The following is a 23139-nucleotide window of genomic DNA, read 5'->3' as shown; positions in this document are numbered from 1 at the left end:
AGACAAGTGTTGGCTAATTTATTAGCACATTCAAAAGGCCAAAACACTTCTGTGCGATTATATTTTGTATAACTCTAAAATGCATATGAAAATCAACAAAGACTATCAGTGTTAATGAAGTTTTCTTATTTTAAAAATGTACCTATTTACAATAGGTATTCTTTTAGAGTAGAACTGATGTCAACATCTAGTTGTTAAATCATTTAATCAATAGTAATCACCAAACTAATAATAATCAATAAAATCAAATAGGTAATGTTTACTATGCTTTCAACTCTAGGACACTACTGATTTATAAAACAATTTGAAACATCATTATATACTGTTGATTAAAGATGCCGTCTGTTCTCCAAAATATTAAAATGTGAGGGAAAAAACCCATTGTGTCTCAGCAATGAAGAAACAAAGAATACAAAGAATTCAGACACAGAAAATTTCTTGTAGTAGGTAAATACTATGTCTTTTTGAATCATAGCCTATTGTGGCATTTTATAGCTTTGTCAGAAAGCCCAATGATAATTTTTATCATTTGTCCTAACTAAAACATTGAAACTCAAAAAGTCAGAAAGGTAAAATAAGCCAAATTAATAATTCAAAAATGGGAAAATTACATACAGGGTCAAAGTAATAATTACCTGTGATCAAATGGCAACATCACGATATTAAGATTCTGGGTGCACCTTTAAATGCCGTAAGTTCCCTTAATAAGCCATTGTGATATCTGCCGTCACTGAATATAGTTAACCTTAGCCAAAGATAGCCCCGTCACGATGGTTATCTGGGCAGGGACTTTGTGCCTACAACTGCTCTCACTGCCACTTCGTGAAGGGCGGTGCTTTCAGTATGGTGACTGTTAAGAAGTGGACTTCTCTTGGCATGGAAGTCAGATATACCAAAAGTAAAGCCTTTTTCTGTGGCCCCAGTAAATGCTTTATTAATATAACAGCATAATTCTTTAATCTCTGAAGATTATGATAGACACAAACAGTATTACAACAATATCCTAAAATGTATTTTATTCAAAATATGTTGGCATGATTGGTATATACTGAATGCTTATTATGGCCAGGCATAACTGGGTACAGACATATACTCCCCCATCTCAAAGAGCTCCTAGTCTCACAAGAGATGATGACACAAATAAATAATTAGGATATAAGGTAGTAGGGCAATAAGAGAGTTATGCATGAGGTACTATGAGAACACAGAGAATGGGTACCTGACCCAGCCAGGAAGCAGATGTTAGGGCAAGCTTTCAGGAGGAGGGAATACCTAAAATTGATACTTTCCTTTAAAATGTACTTTTTTCTTCTTATGCTAGTAAAATGCCTTTATCATAGAAAATTTAGATACTTCAAAGAATGATATAAAAAATCACTTATAATCTATAATCGATTGTAATTATCCTTGTAGTCTTTAATCCATACATTTATAAAGAATTAGATTTACAAAAACTAGAACATTATTCGTATATACTATTTCCTAATTGGCTACTTTTCACTAAGTGCCTCAAAAATATTTCATGTCATTAGTCTTCTATAACATTTTAATATTACATAATTGTATCATGCGGATACGTTATGACTTATCTAATAACCCCTTTGGCTTTACAGTTTAAATTGTACAAATTTTTGCTCTTTTAAGAAATAATCATACTTACTGGGCATTTGTATTTCCTTTTTCATAAATTAAAATTTCACAAATGTCACAATTTCAGCTGGGCCTTAAATGATGAATGGGAATAAACCAGGTTGGTGGGAGTCTAGTTAGGGGCTAATCCAAACATTTCAAACAGAGGGGGAAAAGGATGGGCAAGACATTTATATTTCTTATGTGTGGAAGCTACAAGCATTTTGGTTATGCTGGGATGTAAAGAGAGAGGCAGGGCAAGGCAGGAGATGATGCTGAGAGAAAGGTAAAGGCAAGGTAAGGTCTTGGAGAGCCAGACATTATGTCTTAAAGAACCGGATTTACCCGGCAGATGAGAAGAAGCCAATGCCAAGTCTTGAGGAGAAGAATGAGATGGTTGGCTTTGTAAGAGGCCATGTATTTTTGGTGGTAAGACTGGGTGAGGGCTTTGAAATCAGACAGATTTGGTTTTAATCTCACCTCTCACTTTCTAGCTGAATGACTTTCCTCATCAGTAAGAATGGGATCATAGGGTTTTGTGAAGATTAAGTCAGATCAGTCATGTTTATAAAAAAAAAAACAACAACAACATTTTAGGACGCCTGGGTGGCTCAGTTGGTTAAACGTCTGACTCTTGATTTTGGCTCGGGTCATGTTCTCACCATTCAAGGGATCAAGCCCCACGTCACATTGGGGTCTGTGCTGACAGCACACAAAGCCTGCCTAGAACTCTCTCTCTCTTCTCTTTCTCTGCCCCTCCCCATGCTCATGCGTGTGCTTTCCCTCTCTCTCCCTCTCTCTCTCTCTCTCTCTCTCAAAATAAATAAACTTTAAAAAATTAAAAAAAAACCATTTCATGTCTGGGAAATAGTAAGCCTCATTAAACATTGGAAGTATTATTGCTTGCTATTATTTACGTTTTGGGTCACTCACTCTAGTGGCATGGAGCTTGACTGGAGGAAGACCAGAGCAAAGACAGAGGAACCATAGTATTGCAGTGATCTAGGCAAGAAATGACAAAGATGCAAAATGTCACCGGGGCTGAGGAAGATTCGGGAATCCAAGATAACTCTTAAGAAGCAGCCTCAGTGGCTGCATGAAGAGAGATACCACCAAAATACAGATATAGGAGGAAGATAAGGATGGGAAAAGATAATTTTGGTTTCAGACGTGCAAAGCTTGAGGACTATGCGAGATGGACAATTAGGCTGGCTTTTGCATAAATCTGAAGCTCATTGAGGGCTGGAAAACAAACTGGGGAGTCATGAGGACAGAGATGGTAACTGAATCGATGAGACGGCATTGCCTAGAAGGATGCAGAGGCCTAGAAGAACAGTGAGCTGGGACAGGACTTGGGGGGCACTGACAGTGACACTGTGGAGTGTGGTGGGTGGGGGGAGGTTGGGGTAAAAAACAGGAGAAGCAATCATTAGAACATCATGAGGAAAATTAGGAGGATTTGATACCATGGTAGCCTCTCTACAGTGAGAGGGGTATTTCAGGTTTCGACACTGTTAGATGCAGCCAAGAGGCCTGGTAATATAAGACCTGGAAGACTCTAGTTGGATTGTGCAGCTGAGGTCCTGGTGCTCTGTTGGAGTACAGGCAGCAAACAGCCGTGGCTGAGAACTGGCTGGAAGGTGCCATAGAAAGTGAAGGCAGACCACTTGGGATGTGTTTGAAGGAAGCAGGAAGAGTGATGACCACTGAGTAGAGTTGGCTGGATGTATGGAGTAAGTTCAGAAGGTATAGGCACTAAATTAAGCTTAGATGAGTTACAATGTCAGGAACAAACACATCATTTAAACACAGGATCTGCTTCTCATTAATCATTCTTTCTTCCTTAACTTTCTATGTATCACTAAGAGAAGGAATACTTTTGCTACCTCCAAGGCAGACAACTCACAGTTTGATAGTAGAACAAAAATAATACTAGACATTTATCTCAAGTATTTGAGCATATGATGAAAAGGTATTTTGCCAAAAACGCATAACCTGATTCTACACATGAAGAAACTCAAGCAGTGACATAGTCTGCAAAATGCTGCTACTATTCAAAAGGTGAATAACAAAGAAAGCCAGAGCAATTGCCAGATTGGAGGAAACTAAGAAGGCATGACAATTAACTACAACTTGGGATCCTGGAACAGAAAGAAGATAATTTGCAGGACAATCTGGGTGTCAACAGAGTCTGCAGATTAGTTAATAATATTGTATGAGTGGGGGCCCCTGGTGGCTCAGTCGGTTAAGTGGCCGACTTCGGCTCAGGTCATGATCTCGCGGTCTGTGAGTTCGAGCCCCATGTCGGGCTCTGTGCTGACAGCTCAGAGCCTGGAGCCTGTTTCAGATTCTGTGTCTCCCTCTCTCTGACCCTCCCCCGTTCATGCTCTGTCTCTCTCTGTGTCAAAAATAAATAAACGTTAAAGAAAAAAATTTAAAAAAAAATCGTATGAGTGTTGATTTGCTGGTTCTGATAATGGCTATGCCAAGACGTTAACAACTGGAGACAGTGGGTAAAAGGCATATGGGAACTCTTGGGACTATTTTTACAACTTTCTAAAAGTCTGAAATTATTTCAAATATGTGTGCATTTATATGTAATACACTAAACAGCACAGAACTTTAAAATTTTTAATTTTTAAAAATCTTTATTTATTTTTGAGAGAGAGACAGCATGTGAGCAGGGGAGGAGCAGAGAGAGAGGGAGACACAGAATCCGAAGCAGGCGCCAGGCTCTGAGCTGTCAGCACAGAGCCCGACGTGGGGCTCGAGCCCACAAACTGTGAGATCATGACCTGAGCTGAAGTCGGACACTCAACCGACTGAGCCACCCAGGTGCCCCTAAAATTTTTTTAAATGTTTATTTATATTATTTTTGAGAGAAAGATAGACAAAAAGTGAGTGGGGGAGGGACAGACAGAGAGGGAGACACAGAATCTGAGGCAGGCCCCAGGCTCTGAGCTGTCAGCACAGAGCCCAACGCAGGGCTTGAACCCACAAACCGTGAGATCATGACCTAAGCTGAAGTCTGAAGCTTAACCAACTGAGCCACTCAGGTGCCCAATAAACAGCACAGAACTTTAAAATTCAAATGCCATGTTCTTTTGAATGAGTTATGTTTTTGAAGTTTATAACTAAACATACAACTCTTAGTCACATAACCCCTGCCCCACTGCTTAAAGTAGAGGTTCTTGCATCTAGATTAAGAACCTCTGAAACAAAGACAAAAAAGGAAAAAAAAATCAAACCCAAGTTTGACACTTTAGCAATTGGGAAAACTAGATATCAAAAATAGAAGAAAGAAAGAAAAAAGGAAAGAAACAGCAACAACGAAAATCCAAAACCCACCTTTGAAAAACATATGAAAATATATGATAAAATATAACAAAGCCCTTTTCAAATTTGTAACTGTGCTTGCAAGAAAATAAGATAATTATTAGAGACTGGAAATAGAGGAGCATGTAAACACTGAAGCCAAAGCCGTCCTCGGCAGGAAGGAAGATCTGAGACATCCCCCCAAACCCCTGCCAAGAAGTCAGAACTCTCAAAGGGCTACACCCTCAGCAGAATGGTGACTCTAGAGAACAATGAAGCAATATCTAGTGAAACTGAAGACAGGCATTCTCTCTACCCAGAAACTCCATTCCTTTCTACGTACCCTGGGAGATGTGCACAGGAAGGTTCATAAAAGGAGGTTCCATTTATAACAAAAAATTAGAAAAAATCTAAATACCAACGATCAGGGTGCTGGAGTGATAATGTTGGCACATTCGTACACCGTTAAATCAAACAGCAGTGAAAACAAATGAACGAGAGCTGCATACATCAACATGGATGAATCTCCCGCATAATGAATAAAAAAACATATTTCAGAAGCATCAATACATTTTACCATTTACATATATTTTTTAAGCATTTGTGTGTTAGATTTTATTAAGTTTTACTATAAATATTCTATATACATTTTCATTTCTGTATTCCCACTACCTCTATATTAAAATATAGAGATAGCAAAAGCTCGTACGTATAAATACAAATACAGTGAAAGTATAAAAAAGCATAGGAATTAGAAACAGTACACTCAGTGGGCAGTTCCCCTCCTCCAGAGTGAAATGGAGGCAGGCATAGAGCCTCAACCATGTTGGTCATGTTTTATTTCTCCCGTGGTGATGAATATGTGGGTACTTCCTCCATTTTTTAAAAAACTTGTTTGTATATCTGAAATATTTCACAATAAGCTTTAAAAAAGAAGTGACTGATTTTTACCTCTACTCGTAACCATTTTCCTTTGCAGTGGAAGAGGCAGACTTTCCCACAGAAGGGTAATGAAACGAAGTACTCGGAGGTCATGTGCTATAAAACAGAAATGCGTGACACTTTTATTACTCTTAGCAAGGACCGTATTGCTACACCACCAGAAAAACATCACTGTGGCTCGGGCTCACTGGGGCACCCGTACTTCGCCAGGCTTCCCATGAGGAGTCTGCTGTGGTGCGTGTATGAGGGTGATGGTATTTCTACCTTATTTCTCAGACATTACTGATGGCATCTTCTACTCTCCCTCCTCACACATGGCCCATAAATCAGACCTGTTAAAATGTCTACAAACATAAGTGTGCAGGTCAGTATGATGCATCCAGGCACGAGTGCCATCAGTTAAACATGAAGAGGGAGGATGAATCTGCCAAAAAGGAGGAGAAGAGCCTGGATGAAAGTGAGGTTGGGCTAGCTGTCCAGAAGGCCTCTTCCTGCCAACTTTTAACATTTAGATTCAAAGACGAGATTTTTACTTCCAAAACAAATGTTATCAACACAAATATGGGTGTCAGTGCCAGTGAAATGGCAACAAATCACGACCATAGGCCTCTTCATCCTCCCCTTTGCTGTAGCTTAAAGCTGAGGACCTGTCACGGTCTCCTCCATTCAGGGTGAACGTTTGTACTCTCCCCAAAGGCAGTGTCTCCATTTGGGTTACCAGCGCACTGGGGACTATCGAGAGGACTTTTCACCACCATGAATAATAAGCACATGCATGCAAATGAGTCACTGGAGTCAGCTTCTCTAGATGTCTTAGATTTCTCCAAGATAGATTAGCAAACCAAACTTAAGCAATGACCCTGAGATACAGCTAAGACATCTGTAATACAGAAAGAGACAAAGCTACAGATCTGATGCCTCAGTTCTAGGCTGTAGTCTGAATACAAGTCTAACCCAATTCAGCACAAATATTTTAGAACACCTATTCTATGTAGGATACTTGATTAGATACTGTAGTACCTAAATGAATTAGGTCCTTACCAGTACCTGCCAAGGCTCTGTCTCTGCCCTCAAGAAGCCTACGCTGTGCAAGGCAAACGAATACCCAAACAGCAAAACTACAATGTTGCAAATGAAGCCACGAGGCACTTTGGTGTGCTTGGGAGGTTGGAGGGAAGGGTTCACTTCTAAGGGCAAGAGGGTCAGGACCCACATGGCATTAGGATTTAATCACTCAAAACCAAGTATATTCTGGATTACAATTGTAATGCCCTAAGAGAGGTAAGAACATCACCTTAGAACTTTAAAACAAAACCTCCTCAGATCCTGGTTTAGAAAATAATACTAGAATCAAAGGGTAAGGAGCTTATTAATAAATTTAAACACAGAACCACATTTACCAAGGCAGTAGGTTCTCATGGACCATAAAGAGCTTGGGGAGTGATGCTTTAGAAGTTTTCTTCTCCTCCTAGATTCCATGGTTTTGTCTTTGCCCGAGGCAGGGGAGGTCAGCTGGCTCTAGCACACAAAGTCACAGCGGCCGCACCGTAGCATCATCAACTGTGCCTTGTAAATAACAAACCTGCCAGTCGCTGGGCCCTTACTCTGTGCCAGGCGCTGTGCTAAGCAGTTTGGCTGCTACTCCTCACAACAATCCTATGGATATATACACTGTTATTATCCTCATTTTGTAATGCAGAAACCAGTAGTTTTTTGTTTTTTAAGTTCTGCAGTCCAGGACTCTTACCTACCATTCTACAGCTTCTACCTCAAATTGTTCAAAAACTACACTTACACCATTTGGTGACCATTCTTGTTTGGAACTGAGAATTTTCGAGGTGGATGTCGCTCTGCCGTACCTTACAATGGAAGTAGTCCTCTATCTTATGCAGAAGGTCGTTGAGCTTGTTCAGACCTTTACAAGGCACCTGGCAGTAGAGTGTGCCATCAGAGCAAATATTAGTCACTCTGACATTTGTGTACATAGCATCAATCTGGAACAAAGGACACACCAAGGAAGCTTGAGACTAGAGCACAGCTCTTACCTACTTTAGGGGTATCTACCTAAATAATTGCATTGAAAGTCTTTGCATTTTAACATCTTTTAAGCAAGCAGGAGAATAGATAGGATGATAGAATAAAATTTGAAACTTAAATGTGAAAACCTCATTTGGAGACCTCTCTTTCCAAAAGGAATATCTGATATCATTGTTTCCAGGACAAAGTACACATTTTGCAAACATTAATTACCACATTTCATTGCCTGAAAGACTAAGTGTCTTTCATTTTGGTTTATTTTCTACCTATTAATTTAGAAAAATAATTATTACATAAAAATACTTTTTGCAACATTAACATAAATGAAAATAAAAAACTCTCACAAAATCAGTCCCATCATCAGCCTACTTTCCTACCTGTGTTTATCGGCTGCATGAGTGTTAGTAATTTTTAAAAATTATAATCATAGCAAAGGCTTAATTTTGGCCAACTTTTAGTCAAATCATAATATAAAGAGAATTCACTGTTGTTCTACTTATTAAACAAATGTTTTCCCAATGTTGCCATGGGAAACCATTTAAAATGGGTGATGGGCAGGGGTGCCTGGGTGGCTCAGTCAGTTAAGCGTTCGACTTTGGCTCAGGTCATGATCTCACAGTTCATGGGTTCAAAGCCCTCATGGGGCTCTGTGCTGACAGTTCAGAGCCTGGAGCCTGCTTTGGATTCTGTGTCTCCCTCTCTCTCTGCCCCTCCCCGACTCATGCTCTGTCTCTCGAAAATGGATAAAGTTAAATAAATAAATAAATAAAATAAAATGGGTGATGGGCATTGAGGGGGCACTTGTTGGGATGAGCACTGGGTGTTGTATGTAAGCGATGAATCACAGAAATCTACTCCCAAAACCAAGAGCACACTGTATATATACACTGTATGTTAGCTAACGTGACAATAAATTATATATACATAATATATAATATATATTATATATATAATATATATTTACAAATATATATATTTAATAATAAATAAAAGTAAATAAAATAAAAATAAATATAAAAAATATACTTTTAAAAATAAATATATAATAAAAAAATAAAATGACCATTTTTAACATCTCATCTTATTCTTTAGAGTAGCTGTTCTATAATTTATTTAAAGATTTCCCTCTCAGAGGCGCCTGGGTGGCGCAGTCGGTTAAGCGTCCGACTTCAGCCAGGTCACGATCTCGCGGTCCGTGAGTTCGAGCCCCGCGTCGGGCTCTGGGCTGATGGCTCAGAGCCTGGAGCCTGTTTCCGATTCTGTGTCTCCCTCTCTCTCTGCCCCTCCCCCATTCATGCTCTGTCTCTCTCTGTCCCAAAAATAAATAAACGTTGAAAAAAAAATTAAAAAAAATAACTTCTTTCAAAAAAATAAAAAATAAAAAAAAAATAAAGATTTCCCTCTTTGTGGAAAATTTATGTTTTTTACCTTTTAAAACTGCAAAAGCTAGCAATTTAATAAACATCTTCACTTATCTAACTTTCTGTTCTTTTGTACTACCCGCTCCTATTATCTTTGCAAAATAATTTCTTATAAAATACAATTTTACTCTAGAAACTGGGAAATAAAACAAAAACCCAATTCCTAATAATTCCTATTTATGTTTTGGCCTTCTTTTCCCCTCTTCCAGTGAACCCCCCCACCCTCCTTTTCTCCCTTGACACACAGGCAACCTGTCCCTATCAATTGTTAGCCTAAAATTTATACCATTCTTTTCCGCTACCTTTCTTCCCTACAGTGTGTGTGACAGACAACTAGAGTGGTCACAGTGCTACCTGAAGGTGAACCTCTAGAGACTTGTCGCAGATGGCCTTTAAGCAGGTGGCATTAATATTGACGTCATCTTCTCCTGAGGTGTCGTACAGAACAACAAGCGGAATATCTGCTTTGTCAAGTATTTCCACAGCAAAGATCTTTCCACAAGTTAAAGATTCAACCACCTTCACTAAATCAGGATCATCACTTAAAACCTCCAACCCTGAAAAATATTGACTATTTTAATTTCTACTTAATTAGCAGAATCATTTTAAGATAAATAGACTGCATGGGACTGTTTGGGCCGCTTACTGTAACAGTGAATCTACTACCAAATCCTTATAAATTTTCTAGGGAATCTTTGTTTTACACTCTTGTTCACATTACCCATTCTTAGGTTTTAAAATATATATATTGTAGTGAGAATACCTTTTTGAATGATTACACAAAGGCAGGCAATCTTACAACAAAAAGAAAAGTTGATGGTCTATCAGAATTTCTACCTTAGCAGAAATGGACTTCACTTTATATACCAACACATATTTAAAACAAAAAGACTAATACACACAAGAAGCTATCAGTCAGTCATATCTGCCAGTTATGTATTTGTAATGTTTTTCCTAAAAATTTACCCTTGAATTTTAAAACTTTCTAATTAAATATGCAATTGTTTCATATAAAATGAACATGCATTTATTGGAAATTTATACACTTATTTTCTTTCTTTATTTCTTCTTAAGTACACCATGATGGTTCTGAGTATACCAAAGAACGTTGTGATTTATCAAAGAAAGATTAAATTGTACTTAACATAATATAGGTATTAGGTGAATTTCACTGTGGTCTACTTAACTCTTTAAATTCTTTGAAAATTGTAATTCTATGTAACCTATACATGACAACTCTAAGTTATTCTTTTAAACTAATTAAAACTAGCTCATCATTTCCCCAATGGTGTCATGAGGTCCATTTCTGTATTTTTCCCTTGAAATCCATAAGCACGAGTTCAGAGTCCCTGTGAGCTACCTCTCTCTTCTTGTTCTCTCTTCCGGACACATAACATCACAGCTTTCACCAAATCTCTCATCTCAGCATCCTGAATCTTGTCCTGCGCTCCTGATATGTTCTTTTCAAAACTAACTCCCACAGGCTTGTAAGAGGCTTCTAAAACTACTTGGGATCTACCTCACAGACAGAGCCATACCCAGCCCCACTGGCATAAAAACCCTTTCTGGCTGAGAAGGAGGTATTTCTCACAGGGCTAATTTTCATTGAAGAATTGTGATCACTTTCTGAATTTAGCTCAGGCTTTCCTGGCATGATGCTTACACACTCCCGTGTCTTTCCTCATATTAACACGGCCACTATATCCTCCATGCTTGTAGGTTACTCCTACAGCATCCCTCTCACACACAAGAGGAGGAAAGAAAAGAACAATGGTATGTGGACTGTGCCAGAGAAGGATGAACTTGGGCTTGGGTGCATGAAGGTGCATTAGGTGATAACAAGCAGTAGCCAGAGGCCACCTCAGTGGGGAAGAAGCGGAGAGTCACTTCCCAACAGGTCAAATAACAGGATTCAAACTGATCAAATCCCATGATACAGGGCCTCTGGCTGGCATTGCTAGGGCAGTTTGAACAACAACAACAAAACCTTTAAGATGGCCAATAGACATTCGCATAATAAAGTATAATAAAAACATTATAACATATTGATAATGGTCACATCTTGTAAAGACATTAAACATGAATTTATTTATACCTTTCAAGAAATAACTTATTATAAGACCTTGAGATACTTAGGTCATTTTGGGATTTAACCGCCCAAAGGTACAATGGTAATAATGTATCAAAATGGAGAGCGCTTTAAAAAAAGTTCCTCTTACCTGCTAGCTTACACTTTGTAGCTTGGAATGAGAGTGAACAGAACTTTGGGTTCAATTTGTATGCTTTGCTCTTTTCAATATTTTCACTAAAACCATAGTCAACATAGCATACCTAATGATAAGAAAAACATCATTTAGGCTCAAATAAAATTCTTCATCCTCACTTCTTAAAAAACATCCGACACATTTGATTGGTTCCATTTATTCCCTAAAAACATGTTCAGTGGCTCTAGACTTCCTGGAAAATGGCAGGGGTGGTGCCCCTGACTTAGTCCCGAAAGGAAAGGCTAGGGCTGGGACCAGGGAAGCCAGGGCCCCAGACTCCAGGCCTCACTCCTCTTCGCCAACAGGAAGAACGAGGTAAGACTGAACTCAGTCAGATGCCTTGTAGCTGCCAGCTTCTCAGCAGCACAACTGTCCAGATCCACAGCCCTGACAGCCCCTGCCCCTTCCTGTCTTGATTTCCGTACTTCCACTAATGATGCGCATCCTTAGGGAGCAGGATTGGTTTCTAGAGAGGGTGTCACCTACAGAGGAGTATTTATCAGATTTGAAATCCCCAAAATAGCACTTGTGACTACTTACTCCCAGCTATGTGCTTTGAGAGATCCAGATGCTTTCTGTCGATGACAACAATGGCGTTATGGCTAGATAACAGGGAATTCTACACTGTAAAAATAGGTACTTCTCAGTGGAGCAAAGCTGGGTTAGGCCTTCGGCCAGCTCAACAAAAGGCCCCAAATCTGCTGGACAGAGCTCTGTGTTTGCAGAAACCTGCACAACTCTTCCTCACCATTAGCACAGATCACTGAGAGCTTGGATGTTATCTCTGGAATATTAATAACATCTTCTATTGGAAAGAAATGTATTAAAAAAAGCTTCTTCTTATTATTTTTTTTTTTTAGAAAAATAAAATCTAGGAGTGCCTGGGTGGCTCAGTCAGTTAAGTGTCTGACCTCAGGTCATGATCTCAGCGTTTGTGGGTTCGAGCCCCATGTCAGGCTCTGTGCTGACAGCTTGGAGCCTAGAGCCTGCTTCGGATTCTGTGTCTCCCTCTTTATCTGCCCCTTCCCAACTCATGTGAGTGCTCTTTCCCTCCCTCTCTCTCTCAAAAATAAAAGCATTTTAAAAATTTAAAACCATAAAATAAAACTAGAGATAATGAGCTGTGGTTTAGAATGATAACTATAGAACGATAACTAATAATCTGAGGGAAAGCATTAAAAACCTAGTATGCTTCTCTAATTAAAACAGATGACAGCTATTCAAACAAAACAAAAACCAGAGAGAAGGCACCACTAAGAAATACCATGTAGCAGAGAGCCAGGTGCTTTCACTTTCTGTAGAAAAATTAAGCCCAAAGGCCAGCTTCTTAGTACCTAGATTCTGGTACTAAACAGACAAAACAGAAATTCTCCCCCAGTAGGGAATCAAATGAAAAAAAGAAGAGATGCAGAGACTGCAAATACCCTTCCAGACCACCTGATAAGTGGGTCTGTGGGGCCTGTATGTCATGATGGAGATAATCATCTCCCAGAGTCCCTATCTTGATTCAGCGCTCCCGTAGGCCGAGATCTGTGGCGCAGCCATTTAGGCGTCCGGGCCCTTTACTCCAGTCCCAAAGCAGCACCTGTTCTTCTTTCCCATAAGCCTCAGGAGTCAGGCAACACTTGTTTCCTTTAATAGCTATCACTACCTACAACTTGGACTCTGCTCTTCCCAGACCTAGAATGCAGAGAACACGGTCTACCAATAGGACATAATATCAGTAGGACATAATCATCATTCCAGGGAAATTCAGTCTGTATTCCTAGCATCAAAAGACTAAAGAATAACTGCTCCAAAATCTTCAAAGGATTTCCGTAACGTTTGGAGCTTGTTCTCTTTCCTTTCTTTCTTTCTGAATCAAACACTGTGCATTTGTATGGCAGCTGCGGTGTACAAAACACTTGCTCATGGGTTGCGAGTTTGACTCACACCGTACTCTGCCCTGCGCTGCTGAGTGGAGTTTCTCTCCCTAATGCCTTGGGATCAGCACAAGCAGCCCAGGCCTGGAGCGGAGCCCCAGTCAGTTCCTGGTTCTCTGGCACCATCAAGTGGCCGTAGACCTCACCGCACCACCTGAGTGATAATCAGACATCCTTGGGATGCCAGTCTGGGTTGGGCCCAATCCAGCACCCACTTCAGGGCATGACTTCATACTCCTGTTTCCCACACTCACCAAAGATTGACAAGTGGAAAGCAAGGAGGGAATTGTATTCGTTGCCAGGCACAGCACAGCTCAAGAGAAACAGACTTGCTAAGTAGCGGGGGTTTCTCCAGAGAAAAGGAGAACTACATGTCTGTCTGCTTCAGGGGGTTGAGGGGAACAAGCTCAGAACAGAATTGTTCCATGGACTGCAGTCTAAGAGCTTATGAGACCGTATAACATACTGAGATGCCCCCTTCACCCCCAATACCAGCCACGGCTCTTAGCAATCCGATGCCACAGCTGGTGATCTCTCCCCGATGGGATACTTTCTTCTTCTGGCTTTCATGACACTGCCCTTTTGGTTTTTACTTCTTCTTTAGCCAATCTTAAGATTGTGTGAAAGGTTTTCTTTCCCAGAGGAGGTTCCAGTTGAAGACAGCGTCACAAGATCAGAGTGTTTTCATGCAGGGAAGGGCATCTGAGATACAGATAAGGGGATGGAGGGACTTGACCAGGGGCACATGACTATTCCCAGGCAGAGGCAGGACTAAGGCCCAAGCCGCTAATCGCACTGTGCTTCCCACTGGCCCAGTTCTCTGCTTGGTCCTTAACGTGTTCCAGATTTTTTTTCCCCCAAACTTTATCCACATATAATTTACATCGAATGAAAAATGCCCATTTAAAGTATACAGTTTGAGGAGCTGTGATAAATGTATATATCCATACAATGACCACGATAATGAAGATACAGACCACATCCACCACTTCAAAAATTCCCCCTTACCCCCTTCCAATTAAGCCCCTTCCACCTCCTGTCACAGGCAACCATTGATCTGATTTCTATCACTATAGATGAATTTTTAGCTGTTCTTAGCCATCACTTATCTGGAATCAGACAGGATAGCTCTTTTGTATCTGACTGCTCTCACTTACAGTTCATGAGTTTTAACCATGTGACTGTTTTCCGTAGTTCATGCCTTTTTTTGTTGTTGACTAGTATTCCATTCTATGAATATACTACAATTTGCTTTTACATTCACCTATTGGTAAGCATTTGGGTTGTTTCCCATTTGGGACTAGTAATAATAAAGCTGCTCCAAACTTGTGTCCAAGCCTTTTGGTGGACCTATATTTTCACTTCTCTTGTGTAAAGACTTAGGGGTCAGATGGTAAGTGTAATAACTTTCTAAGAAACTGCCAAACCGTTTCAATTTTCAGATTTTTATAGTCAGGCCAAATTGCTTAAAAACTGTATCTTTGTAGATTTAGTTAAAGAATTTCCTAAATTTCTCTGTGAGTGGCTAAGGGTGGCTCGGTGGTTAGGGTGAGCTTGCTTCCATAGAGGGCCAGGGCCTCTTGTATTGAACCATCTGGGTAAGAAACAGCAAGTACCCTTTCTGACCCTCCTGACCCTGTGCTTGGGGCCAGGGGTTTCAGGGCAGAGTATCTGATGGACCTAAGCCCAGGTTCAGTGAGCAGTATCTGCACTCAGTGACACACAAAGGTTATTTGCCAGGGACTGACAACACCATAATTAAATAGGTTTCAAATTATGGAACAGAGGCTGCAGAAATAGAAGTATATTTCCCTGCTTGCAAAACCCAGACAAAACCGTGCCTTGAGAGTAAGAGAGTTCTCATTCTCCATCTCTGCACTGAAGGAAAGAAGAGGCCATGGGGCAGAGGTTGACAGCCAAGAACACGGCCAAGTCTGGAAGCCTTGGAGCCTGCTGACGCAAGAGACAGGCCAAAGAGTCCTCTGACTTCTCCAAGAGGACGGAGAGTACAACACTCAGACAGCTCTCGGGGCACAACCTGAGTCCTGTTTGGGGTCCTCGGCTGGCTGCATAAGAGGGGAGAGGGGGGATGTCACATCCTCTGGTCTGTATTGCTTCCCTTACTCCAAAGTGCTGATCTTGATAGGAATCCCACAGAGCTTTGATCGGTAATTATTATGTCTCTCCTGAGAATGGAAATAAAGACCCTTTCCTGATTATATCATGGGTTATGAATACTGCCATGGAGAAGACTTTTTTTTTTCTTTTTTTTTAAACTCAAACTCTGAGATCATATGACTACCATGGACTTAAAAGCTGATAGGGATAATCTTTTACAGATATTATCTTGTCAACTTCTGGAAAAAACTAAATGGAGTTAGGAAGGACACAATATTAGAAGCAACACCTACGTTTGAAAAATAATGTGTGCCTCTTCATAATGCTATGACAAAGTAAACAGTGCTTGCCTTTATTTTGTTTTCATCCATCGAGATGATCTGTGCCCGTAACCAAGCATCCTCCTCAGCATTTACAGCCAGTAACTGCCCAACATGCACAGTCTGGACTGGTGTGATCTTGGGGTTCTTACTGTAATACTCCTTCATCTCATCTTCCATTAATTCCTGAGCAGCAGAATAGTCTTTGCCCACATACCTGAATTAGTTAAAGGAAGAGACCACAAATGAAGCAACTCAGAAGGAGGAAAATGACAGGAATTCACTAGGAATTCACTAATGACACTCTCATTTCTTTTCTACTGCCATCTTTCCAGTCTCAGACATGGATTATGTCAATGGGTAGGAGAACACATATTTAGCAAACATTTCTGTCTTGATAAAGGAAAGTATAATATTATGGGGCTCATGTAAAACAACACCAGGGCCGAACACACCAGATCAAATGCTTGACAACAATCCAGACAGCTGGAGGATGTAACAGTAAGCAGTCAGGGAAACTTCGGCGAGGGTGAGGCTGAGAAAAGATTCAAGGGAAGGGAAGAGAGGAAAATATGGTAGAAAATGGAGACACCAGTGCAGGCCAGATTAGCAAGAGTCTATTTAAGATTTTTTTACTAAGGCTGCTGGAAATCTTTGTGGATTACTGAGAAGAGAATCCAGTTGGTGGTTTTGCCTTAAGGCTGGGTTTGAACAAGACTCAAGCCCTGACAACCAACGAAATTTTAAGAGAGAAAAACAAAGCCTTAAATGCACTAAACACAACCATGTGACAACCCATCTCCCCAGCTTACTGGACAAGTTTAAACAGATTACAACAAAACATTGAGCTCTGATACCCTTAAAGAGATGATATCTTCTAGCTAAATCTCTCTTAAATTGTATGCTTTCTGAGAAGGCTTTTTCAGGATATGGCCTATCTCCTTCTACAATTTTCTGCTGTTAAAACTGCAGTCACCTCGTCCCAGTTGATTATTAAAACACACTATTTCCCTTTGTGCCACAAATAGGCTCTTGTGTTCTTGCCTTTTAGTACTTAGGGACAATTCCATCAAAGGCCTCTTTCTAGGATGTGAAACCCCGCAAATCAAGTTCAGGTCCTATAACAGGAGCTGTCTCAACCACAGGATGAAGCCTTTTTAGCTGGAAGCTATGCCGTAACGGCACCAGAATCACTGACTAGGGAGATGGGGGGTATGCCAACAAGCACATTGCCCTTTGCACTGTTCCGCTTTTACCCAGGGCCCAAGTGCTCCTATACAGCTTTAAGAGACTACTCCTCTGAAAATGTTTTCATGCATTCTTGGTAACTATCGGCAGGACAGAAGACACCCTATTCAATCTATTTGTTACTAGAGTTAAAAAAGCTTTAAAAGGTCCTACACAAAATGAAAAGAATGCCTCTTTTGAGCAATGGCTATTTTAAAACCAAATATTGCATGCATCTTATTTACTCCAGAAACAGCTGAAGAAGCTTTGTCACACTCTGCTGGTTAAGTTTACTGAGCTTTACAAATGGTAAGGTGCTGCCTGGGGTGCAGCTGCCTCTCAGCTCTGACGTCCCCCAGGAGGTCTGTAGCTCTGCCGAGTGCCCATTTCCCAGACCTGGAGTCTCACAGGTCCTCCTTTTAGTGCTGCCACGGCCCTGGGAGCCTAACCGGCCCGGAGGCCTGGGCAGCAGCCTGTGACTTGGTTGTGTGTTCAGCACAGGCACCCGCTAGGGAGGAGGAAGGTGGAGAGAAGCAGCATGAAATCCGCTCTCAATGACAACTGGCAGAGAAGAATGGCTACTTGGCTTGGGTGGAGGTGATATTATGATTGGTGTGATGGTGGGTAGTGGGAAGAATGAAGTCCTGCACTGTCTCCCAATTACCTGAACAAGTGGGCAAAGAATGATATGTAGGCTAATTCAGGTATTCCGTAAGTACAGTTTCACAAAGTTAATTTTTGACACTGAAGACAAGGGATTCCCACACTTGATATGAGGTCTGTGCCACAACCCCTCCTCAGACCCTTCGTGAGTCACAGGCCTAGTTTCCAGAGCCTACCGTCTACCTGGGTGAAGACATGAATATAGAATAGGGCTCAGCCTGGTTGGAATCTACTGAGTCTCTGGGTTGGTGGGTGGGGGATGCCAATGACCTTGGGTCGATCTAACAGCACACATTACCCATCATGCTTGCTGGCTGCCAGCAACTGTGCTGAACAGGTAGAATGCTAACTCCAGGATTCAAATTTATATTGGAAAAGGGGATCTAAACAATCTGAAGACCTGGACCTAATCATCCTGACATAGATTAGAACCCTTCTACTGAAGTCCCGGACCTGATCCAGATTCCTGCCAACCCTTGGCTAGAACATCAGAAATCATATGATCTGTCGATGTCGAGCCCAGTGCTGGGTGCTTGGTCTCTGACAACAGATCCGACAGCTAATAGTAACAGACACCAAAGGATCCTGCCAGGGAGGCAGACTTAGATTTCTTCTAAACGGTAGGAGTTAGCAACGTGCTCCTCAACAGCCTTCCTTTACTTCAATTTATTAGTGAACCACAGTGGAATCCCCAACCCTCAACAATCCATTTACATCTTTAGGCAATACAGCATCTTAGAATAAAAGCTTTATTCATTTACTACCTCTGTACAGAATAAGACCTCTCTACGGGTTCTGTACAATCTAGTTTGAGCATACCAAGACACTTGATTCCACTTCATTATCCACTCAGACTTTTACCTATGATTCTCTGGAGAAGTAACAGCCCAAATTTCAACATTTTGGTTGAAGAAGCCTGGACACTGCTCTGATTCAGCCTTTTCCTTTTCTGTCCACAGCCATACTCTAGGCTGGTGCCTCCAGAGATCCAGCTATACTGGTTGCATTCTTTATCCCAAGTTAGAAACCACAAATTATAGTCTTTTAATATCTTCTATGTATTCTATATTTTCTCCAAAAGTCCATGTCAGGTGCCTGGGGCTGAACCATCTTTTGTAATTCCAGCTATCATCAGCCACTTTGGCAATGGTTCTTCCGCCCAGGCAACGATGATATCAAAAGGACCAAGTAACCAGAGAGTACCTTTGGCTCCAAGGGCTAATCTTATGTATCGTACTAGGTAGGCAGTGCTTGGCTATTTTGACTTCTGTAAAATGCTACACAGTCCCAGATTAAATAGTATTACCTACCTAGTGGGTGACTTACTTATTCTATGGATTAGACATTCATTGCTTTTGATATACACAGTTATCATTATGCTTTTGACATAGATTCTTCTTGCATTCAGACCATATTATCATTCCAATTTTAATACTGTTATCTTTTCTCAGGAGAACAGTTGCATATTTAACAAATCTACCAAATATTCAGAATATATGCAGAGATTAATTTTTTAAAGTGCTTTGATTTCAAGATGCTCACTGTCTACTGGGAGAGACGAATGTACATATATAACCATTAATGTAGAAGAAATAAGAATTAATCTCCTAAAAGATACAAACACAGTTCTGGCAGTTGAGAGAAATGTACAAGATGTAAAAACAAGAATTACGGTTATACTTCATTATAACTCTACAGAACTAAAAATATACTATTCTTCCTCAACTTCCAGCATCCACGGGAAGAATAGCCAAGTGACAACAGTACAGCAGTATCCTAAAGAATTAGAAAATAAAACTCGCCTGATAACCACTTCATTTGTGTTGCTCAGTTCAACCACCAATACAGATGGGGATGCCTCAGTCGGAATGATTAACGGAGGAACTGTTGTATTCTCCACAAAGGTATCAGCACTTTTGGCAATGTTTTCTTCTATCTGCAAATATTCTTGTTCGACCATAGACTTGATATCATAATCGCCATGTGATTGCCCTGCATCCTTTGGGATTTTGTCAGTGGGCAATGGAAGTTTAGCATAGAGAATGGCCTTCTGGGGATTTCCAGAAATGTAGTCTATGGTGCATACATCAGAAAGCGAGGCAAGAGTTTTTAAGGCATCCTCAGGGAATTTCATTTTGTACATGTCCTCAAATGCTTTGGGGAGTGCGCTGGCCCAAAGACCACTTGAATATTTCGCCAGAAGCTCCGCAACTTTCTCTTTAAAGTCTCCTGGCATAACTGCTGGACACCCTTTTAATGGTGGTATTTGCTTTGGAGCAGGTAGTGGGGATGGAGGCACTTTTTCACCATCCAGTTCACTTCTCAAAAGCTGCTTTCTCTTAGCTGGATAAAGAAGTAAATCTTGACCACCACTGCAAGGTTTTTCCACCTGAAATTTTTAAATAAAGCAAATGACAGATATTTCAATGGCTGTGAACAACCTGAAAACACATCAATGCATTTTAAATGAGAATGACACTGTTTCCAAGTCAATCGAGAGAAACAAAAGTGTACATTTTACTCTTCTCAACCACTAAGACTTAATCCCTTGCCTTCATCCACAAATGACAACATGAGCCACGCTTTAGAAATAAACAGGGAAGTAAAATAGCACAAATTTCCCTTATGAGGCATCTGGCCTCCAACAACCCTATGAAATCATGAGAGTTTCTGCCCCATAAGCCAGGTATCTCATTTAGTTCTGTCAAATCCAAAGCAACAGCTTACAAACTGACTAAATACAAGGTGGGATGAAGCCGTGAAAAGGTATCAGAACTGTCAGGAATAAACCACTGGGAAGAAAGTTAGGACATCTTCAGACAAACCTAAAGAGCTAGCTTTTTTCTTCTTCTTGTAGTATCCTGAGAAAACCCTTAGCTTTACGTTATTTAGAAAAAGACTCTCCAGAGACAAGGTACAGTTTTTACAACCACTAAAGTAGAAAGTTAGCTAAAAGTTGCCCCTCCAAAGAACAAGAGATAAAAATGCCTGGCATTTGTACATCATCCAATCTCTAATTTTATCTGTGTAACATTTCTGAGAGTTATGGCTCGATGGCATCTCTTTGTATAAGAGAAGAAAGAGAAGAGAAACTGATGCATGGTGCCACTTTTTCCAAGTTGTAAGCCTTTCTATTACTGGACCAGGGTACAAGCTGATCTTACCACCTGTTTTTGCCTTGCCTATGAGCTAATATGATTTGTGTATTTTTAAATGGTTGAAAAAAAATCAAAAGAATTATTTTGTGATGTGAAAATTAGATGAAATTCAGTGTACATAAGGTTTTATTGGAACACAGCCATGCCCATTTGCTTATGCATCGTGGAGGCCTGCTTCTGCAGTTCAGTAGCAGAGTTGAGTGGTTGTGCCAGACTATGGGTAACCATGACACAGCTGTTGGCCCACAAAACCTAAAATATTTACTACCTCGCCCTTTATAAAAAAAGGTTTCTCAACCTTTGATTAGACTGAAGTTAGCATTGACAGCCCTCTAAGATGTTCCTATTTTGTCAGATCCTATTCAGTTATTCCTTAGCTGCAATTTGAGTCCTTGGAAAAACATTCCAGACCACTAAGGTAATAATACAAGTTTATAAGAAGTCCTCCCTCTCTCAAGAAGAATAGAATATTAAAGTACACCGAGTAGCTTGTTAGTAAAGAACATTGACCTCTCTAACTCATTTTCTACATAATGCTTAGGAAGAACATAAATATGTACACACAAAGAAGGTATTGTCTTGTTACCCAAGAAGAGCATTAAAAAGTCGGGAGGTGTAGTCAATTGAATATTAAGATAGATACCTTTTAGTCTTGACTATATATTCTAGGTGATACATGAGAAGGATGAATATTAACACAAGTATAAAACATTAGGTTTTCCTCCTCACATTCTTCTGCCAATGTGTGTTGAAGTTTTGAGGACTGGGGGGAAAGTCCATGCCCAAAACCCCAAGCATCAATAAAAGCAGAGGCAACTTAGTCTGCATTTAGCACCTGCTGGCATTCCCTATCATCATTGGTGGACTCCTGCTGCTGACACCTTTTGACACTCTGGTTGGTGCATTATAGGACAGTACAATTTATGTCCCTAATTTTAAGCCTTAGGGATATAAATATTTGGACCATTTCTCATTTTGCTCTCAATGGTCTTGAGATTCATGTTTTTATTTTTTTAATTTTTTTATTTAAAAAATTTTTTTGGTAACGTTTATTTTTGAGGGACAGAGAGAAACAGCATGAGCGGGGGAGGGTCAGAGAGAGAAGGAGACACAGAATCCAAAGCAGGCTCCAGGCTCTGAGTGGTCAGCACAGAGCCCAATGTGGGGCTTGAACCCATGAACCGTGAGATCATGACCTGAGCTAAAGTCAGCACTCAACGGGGTGCCTGGGTGGCTCGGTCAGTTAAGCGTCCAACTTCGGCTCAGGTCATGATCTCACGGTCCGTGAGTTCGAGCCCCGCGTCGGGCTCTGTGCTGACCACTCAGAGCCTGGAGTCTGTTTCGGATTCTGTGTCTCCTTCTCTCTCTGACCCTCCCCCGCTCATGCTCTGTCTCTCTCTGTCTCAAAGATAAATAAATGTTAAAAAAAAAAATTTAAAGTCAGCACTCAACCAACTGAGCCACCCAGGTGCCCTGAGATTCATGTTTGTAAATCTGGAATCTTAAAATGGCAATCCTCACCGTGTTTTAAGACACTTAATAAGATACAAGAATACAGTATCCAGAGAAGGGTTTGAGAAACATACTTTTGGAGCAAATGGAGATATAAAATAAAGTTCTATGTGAATTTTCCACTTGTCATATAGAATCCCAATTAATGTAATCTTAGATTTAGACATGACAGTCCTCCATATTGAAAGCCAGCCAGCTGAGGCTTCGGGGCCCATCTTTGTTCTTTGCCTACAGACCTCTTTTCAACTTTTTGCAATACCTTCTCCAAGGTGGATGGTAGAAACTAATTTCAGTGGAATATCTTATTTATCTATAATAACTCTCACAAGCCCCATGCCCCAACTGTCCACATGGCTTCTTCTAACTCAAGAGAGGATAGGAAGGGTTCTTCAGCTTTATGACCCTTTTCTTTCCAGTGAGTGAACTGGAATATGAGATACTTCAATGTTTGTTCAACAGTCCCCTAGGGGTGTCAGGGTGGCTCAGTTGGTTGAGCATCCGATTTTGACTCAGGTCATGATCTCACGGTTCCTGAGCTCGAATCCATAATCAGCCTCCATGCTGACAGTGCAGAGACTGCTTGGGATTCATTCTCTCTCTCTCTCTCTCTC

The 23139-nt window shown here is 40.6% G+C and overlaps 1 protein-coding gene across 5 annotated transcripts in view; it reads right to left on the bottom strand.

Moving 5' to 3' along the window:
* The window catches only part of TDRD7 (tudor domain containing 7), a 77845-nt gene that overhangs the window by 10882 nt on the left and 43824 nt on the right, over positions 1–23139 (bottom strand). For 4 of the 5 annotated variants that reach the window (XM_045467339.1, XM_045467338.1, XM_045467343.1 and 1 more), the window contains 6 exons: positions 19661–20247; positions 15999–16185; positions 11564–11675; positions 9699–9901; positions 7746–7880; positions 5896–5982 (listed from right to left, as the gene is read on the bottom strand). In XM_045467339.1, the coding sequence (XP_045323295.1) occupies positions 5896–5982; positions 7746–7880; positions 9699–9901; positions 11564–11675; positions 15999–16185; positions 19661–20247 (1311 nt within the window). The remainder of the gene's footprint in view (positions 1–5895; positions 5983–7745; positions 7881–9698; positions 9902–11563; positions 11676–15998; positions 16186–19660; positions 20248–23139) is intronic. The other variant, XM_045467341.1, reaches the window with a different exon arrangement.

The sequence above is a fragment of the Leopardus geoffroyi genome, chromosome D4 (genome assembly GCF_018350155.1).
Source record: "Leopardus geoffroyi isolate Oge1 chromosome D4, O.geoffroyi_Oge1_pat1.0, whole genome shotgun sequence".
NCBI lineage: Eukaryota > Metazoa > Chordata > Mammalia > Carnivora > Felidae > Leopardus > Leopardus geoffroyi.
The sequence above is the reverse complement of the archived record's forward strand: the minus strand, read 5'-3'. Positions and strand labels throughout refer to the sequence as shown.